At 36.0% G+C, this 5,754-nt stretch overlaps 1 protein-coding gene across 1 annotated transcript; it reads right to left on the bottom strand.

Annotated features, from left to right (window-relative positions):
* Window positions 1-5,072: 5,072 nt before the first annotated feature.
* Window positions 5,073-5,486, bottom strand: LOC124525800 (60S ribosomal protein L28-like). Its single transcript, XM_047098385.1, has one exon. It carries the CDS (start codon window positions 5,484-5,486, stop codon window positions 5,073-5,075), a length of 414 nt encoding a protein of 137 aa, XP_046954341.1.
* Window positions 5,487-5,754: the final 268 nt, after the last annotated feature.

Here is a 5,754-nt window from a genome sequence, read left to right on the forward strand (position 1 = left end):
TTTTTGAGATAGAGAGAGAGAGAGACACAGCATGACCAGGGGAGGGGCAGAGAGAGAGGGAGACAGAATCGGAAGCAGGCTCCAGGCTCTGAGCTGTCAGCACAGAGCCTGACATGGGGCTTAAACTCATGAACTATGAGATCATGACCTGAGCCAAAGTCAGACGCTTAACCAATTGAGCCACCCAGGCGACCCCCATATGTTAAAGATTTTAACTGAAAAGTAAACAGCATGCAAAAACACATGGGTAGTATAAGCAAAAGATGGAAAATCCAAGAAAGAATCAAAAGGAAAGTGTAGAGATCAAAAACAGAGTACAGAAATGAAGAATGCACAATGCACTTGATAAGATTAGCCATTGATTTGACACAGCTGAGGAAGGAATCAGTGATTTTGCAAATAGGACAAAAGAAATTACAAACTGAAATGCAAAGAGAAAGAAGAATTTAAAAAACCAGAATGAACCATGCAGGAACTGTGGGATAATTTCAAAAGGTATAACATACACATAATTGGAAAATTAGAATGAGAAGAAAAAAAATGGAGAACTTTCCAAGTACTTTCCAAAACTGATGACAGATTCCAAACTACAGGTCCAGGAAAGCTCAACAAACACAAAGTAAAATAATCATACCCCTCTATATGTGTGCTTACACACACACACACACACACACACACACACACACACACACCAAGGCATATCATATTAAAACTGCAGAAAACAAAAGACATTGAGAAAATTTTGAAAGGTGACAGAGGAAAAAAAATAATAACTTACCAAAATGACATAATGAAGAAGAGAGTGCAGTAAAATATTTTAAGTGTTGAAAGAAAAAATCATCAACCTAGAATTCTATAGCAAGTGAGTTATTCTTTACAAGGGAATGAGAAATAACGTATTTCCCAGAGCAAAAATTAAGGGAATTCGTCATTGACAGATTTGCCTGAAATCCAAAAAGAAAATTTTCGTGAAAAAAGAAAATGATACGAGTCAGAAACTTAGATCTACCTAAAGACAAAAAGAGAATGAAAAGGGAATAAATGATTTTACTTTCCTTATTCTTTTTTTTATTAAAAATTTTTTTAATGTTTATTTATTTTTGAGACAGAGACAGAGTGTGAGCAGGGGAGGGACAGAGAGAGAAGGAGACACAGAACCCAAAACAGGCCGAGCTGTCAGCACAGAGCCAGATGCAGGGCTCAAACTCACACTTCGAGATCATGACCTGAGCCGAAGTTAGATGTTCAACCAACTGAGCCACCCAGGCGCCCCTTACTTTCCTTATTCTTAACTAATCTAAAAAATAACTGTCTAAAGTCATAATAGTAACAGTGTACTGGATGACTGTAACACATGACTAAGTGAAATAAATGACAAGGATATCACAAAGGGAGAAATTGGGAATACTCTGTTATAAAGTACCTTTATTACATGTGAAACAATATAGTATTATTTGAACATGGAATTAGATTGTTAAAAATGTATATGTAAACTCCAGGGCATTAAAATTTTTAAAAAGAAGTATAATTGTAATGCTGAAAAGAGATAAAACTGAATCATATAAATTTCTCAGTTAAGACCACAGAAAACAGAAAAAAAGAAGAAAAATGACAAGGGTAAGGAATAGAAAACAGGTACAAACACAGTAGATATTAATGCAATTATGTCAATAATCACCTTAAAGTATGAGTGATCTAAATACACCTATTAAAACCTGAGATTGTCAAAGTGGATAAACAACCCATACCCAAATTTATGTTGTCTACAAGAAACCCACATTAAATATAAACACAGAGATAAATTAAAAGTAAAAAGATTTAGAAAGACATACCATGATAACACTAATTCATAAAAGTTGGAGTAGGTATACAAATTTCTGACAAGTCTACATTTACAAAAAAGATTATCAGGGATAAAGAAAGCATTACATAATGATAAAGCGATCAATTCTCTAAGAAGACATAGCAATCCTAAACATGTATGCATCTAACAAGAAAGCAACAAGGCTGGGGTGCCTGGGTGGCGCAGTCGGTTAAGCGTCCGACTTCAGCCAGGTCATGATCTCGCGGTCCGTGAGTTCGAGCCCCGCGTCGGGCTCTGGGCTGATGGCTCAGAGCCTGGAGCCTGTTTCCGATTCTGTGTCTCCCTCTCTCTCTGCCCCTCCCCCGTTCATACTCTGTCTCTCTCTGTTCCCAAAAATAAATAAACGTTGAAAAAAAAATTAAAAAAAAAAAAAAAAGAAAGCAACAAGGCAAAATGCAATAGAACTACAAGGAGAAATAGACAAATCCACTATAGTCAGAGACTTCAACATACTTTTGTCAGTAATAGACAGGCAGAATATCAGTAAGCATATAGTTGACCTTAACATCCCTATCATTTGACTTGCTCTAATTGACCTTTATAGAATATTCCATCCAACAACAACAGAATACACATTCTTCTCCAGCTCATATCCACAAGTGTAGGCCACATTCTAGGCTATAAATCACTCACCAAAAAGAGAATAGAAACCATACAAAATATATTCTCAGACCACAATGGAATTAAGCTAGAAATTAATGACAGAAGGACAGCTGGAAAATCTCCCAAATATTTGGAAATTAAACAAAAGACTTCTAGATAATACAAGGATCAAAGAAGTCTTATGAGAAATTTTTAAATATTTGAACTAGATGAAAATAAAATACAATGTATCAAATTATTAGGGATGTAGCAAAAGCAGTGCTTAAAGAGAAATGCATTACATTAAATGAACATATTAAAATAGAATAAAGGTAAAAAATCAATAATATAATCTTCCTTTTTAGGAAACTAGAGTAATTTAAGCATAAAGCAAGGAAAACCAAAATAATAAAAATTATAGCAGAAGTCAATGAAATTTAAAACATTCAAACAATAGAGAAAAGCTATCTTTTAATTTCAATAATATTGATAACAAAGAAAAAAGGGAAGACACAAATTAACACTAAACAGAAAGAAAAGAGTTTTCATTACTCTTGATCTCAAGTATGTTAAAAGAATAATAAAGGAATATTATGAACAACTGTGTGCCCACAAATTGGACAACCTAGGTGAAATGGACCAATTTCTTGAAAGATACAACCTACTAAAATTCATGTGTGTATAAATAACTTGAGAAAAACCTATTAAAGAAATTGTCTCAACAATTAATAAACTTGCAAAAAGAAAAGTACCAAGCCCAAACGGTTTTACTGGTGAATTCTACCAAACATTTAAGGAAGAAATAATATTGATTCTTCATAATCTCTGTCAGAAAGTAAAACCAGAGGGAAGACTTCCTAACTCATTCTATAAGGCAAACATTGCCCTATTAACAAAATAAAAACTTTACCATGCTCATGCGTGTGAACACACACACACACCCCTACAGAGAATAATTCACATAAACATAGACACAAAATCTTCAATAAAATATTATTGGGTTCTGTTTGCTAATGTTTTAAAAGAATCAAAACCTACAACCAAGTGAAATTCATTCCAGGTATGCAAGAAAGATTCAACATTCAAAAATCAATTAATGTAATCATCACATCAACAGGCTAAAGAAGTCATGTGATGTTATCAGTCAATGCCAAAAAATTTTTTGACAAAATCTAACATTTATTTATTATATTTTTAAAAATACTGTCAGAAAACCAGGAATAGAAGAAAACTTTCTCAACTTGACAAAGAACAACTAACAAAAACCTACATTCTGCATCATACTTATTGGAGAGAAGCTGGATGCTTCCTCCCTAAGATCGGGAAGAAGTCAAGAATGTCTTCTTGCATCATTCCTATTCAATACTTAATGGAAGCCCTAGCTAGTACAACATAACAAGAAAAATATATAAAAGTTATAGATGTTGGAAAAGAAGAAATGAAACTATTATTTGACACAATTGTGTCTGATATCCCAAAGAATCTACAAAAGAAGTGTAGAATGATTCATGGTGTAATGGCACCAAAGTTGGGCACATGAGTACAAACTCATGTTTAGCTCAACATTGATATAGATAGGTACATATGTAAGTATTTATAAATATGTATCTATACTGTTTTGTTTATACATACATATTTCCTTTCTCCATCAAGCCTGGAAGCAATGACATTGCAGTAGAAACAAACACACCTAGCACCCAGATCTTGATTTCTAATATCACACTCCAATACACAGAACAAGGAATCTTTGGGGAAATGGAAGATTTTAGGACAAAATAAAAAATAGAAAAAATATACAGTGCCAAAATGTAAGGGGGGAAATGATAATGATAGGAGTCAAAGGGACACAGGAACCAACTGAAGAAGCTCCCAATGGCCAAGGCTGGAACAATTTAAGAAACAAAATAAAGGATTATTTGGATTATAATATGAAATATAAAATAAATATCCATGGGTTCATACTGGTATATATAAATGATTGAATAAATAAATAAATGAGGATAATAAATTGTTCATGCAGAGGAATTGCAAATTATTCATGTAGCTACTTCACCCTCAAGGAGTTAGAATACAACTCCCTACTCTTTGAATAGGGCTGTGCAAGGCCACTTTCTTCCAAAACACCCAAAACAGGACGAAAAGAGAGGGGAAAAGAGTAACAGTATAGTAGAGAAACCTGACAAACATTGCCTAAGCCAGGTGATGTTAACATCAAAAGTGATAGATGTATCCATGCATCTATTGAAGAAAACAGATCAATTCTACACAAGGAAGATTCTACAAATTGCCTGACAAGTACACTTCAAAACTTTAAAGTCATCAAAAACAACAAAAAACACTGTTACAGCCAAAAGGAGCCAAAAGAGACATTATGACTAAATGCAATGTGGTATCCTTTTCTGGCTTGGATCCCAGAAAAGATAAGACATTAGGTAAAAGTTATGGAAACTGGAAGGAAGTATTGACTTTGGTTACTAACATGTCAATATCGCTTCACTAATGTGATAATTTTATCATACTAATGTAAGATATTAATAATAAGGGAATCTGGGTATGGGGTAAATGCATGAATCTCTCTGCAATATTTTTTTAGGTGGCTGACATCTTTTTTGCTGGGGGCAGGTGCTCAGGAGCTCTTGGTGGGAAGGCCCTCCTTCCTCTTCACCATCACAGGCTTCTGGCTGCACAGGATGGCACTGGCTCTGTGAAAGGCAGGCATGCCCAGATTTGGGCCATAACTGTTCTTGTGGATCATGGGCCAGATGCTGCTGAGGGCAGCCCAGGCATTCTTGCTAATGGTGGTCAGCACATTGGAGGTGGCAGGCTTTCGCTGGAGGGTTCTGTGCTTTGTGACCACCACTATACCTTTGCCCTCTGCCTCCAGCCCCACACCCACAGTCTTGCAGTGAATCAGCCCATTGTAGCAGAAGGAGCTGTGAGCTTTAAGGTTAGTGGGCTCAGTGTTGTGTATCTGTTCGTTCCACTTGATCAGAAAGCTGGAGCCATTCCCCACAAGCACCCATTGCAGGTGGGCAGACATGGCGGCCTCTCCTTTCAATGCACCAGTGTGAGACAGCCTCTCTGTACTACATTCACAATTTTTCTGTAAGTACAAAATAAAAGCCTTATTTAAAAATATATCTTAGTTGAGGGGCACATGGGTGGCTCAGTCTGTTAAGCATCCAACTCTTGATTTTGGCTCAGGTCATGATCTCACAGTTTGTGAAACTGAGCCCCCCATCTGGCTCCGTGCTAACAGCATGGAGCCGGCTTGGGATTCTCTCTCTATTCCCTCCCCTAGTTGCTCG

The sequence above is a fragment of the Lynx rufus genome, unplaced genomic scaffold, assembly GCF_022079265.1.
Source record: "Lynx rufus isolate CCGP_SWC_20201006 ecotype Redwood Valley unplaced genomic scaffold, mLynRuf1.p SCAF_10, whole genome shotgun sequence".
Classification (NCBI taxonomy): domain Eukaryota; kingdom Metazoa; phylum Chordata; class Mammalia; order Carnivora; family Felidae; genus Lynx; species Lynx rufus.

Coding starts and splice junctions, on each gene's coding strand:
- LOC124525800 (XM_047098385.1), bottom strand. CDS start 5,486: ATGTCTGCCCACCTGCAATGGGTGCTTGTGGGGAATGGCTCCAGCTTT.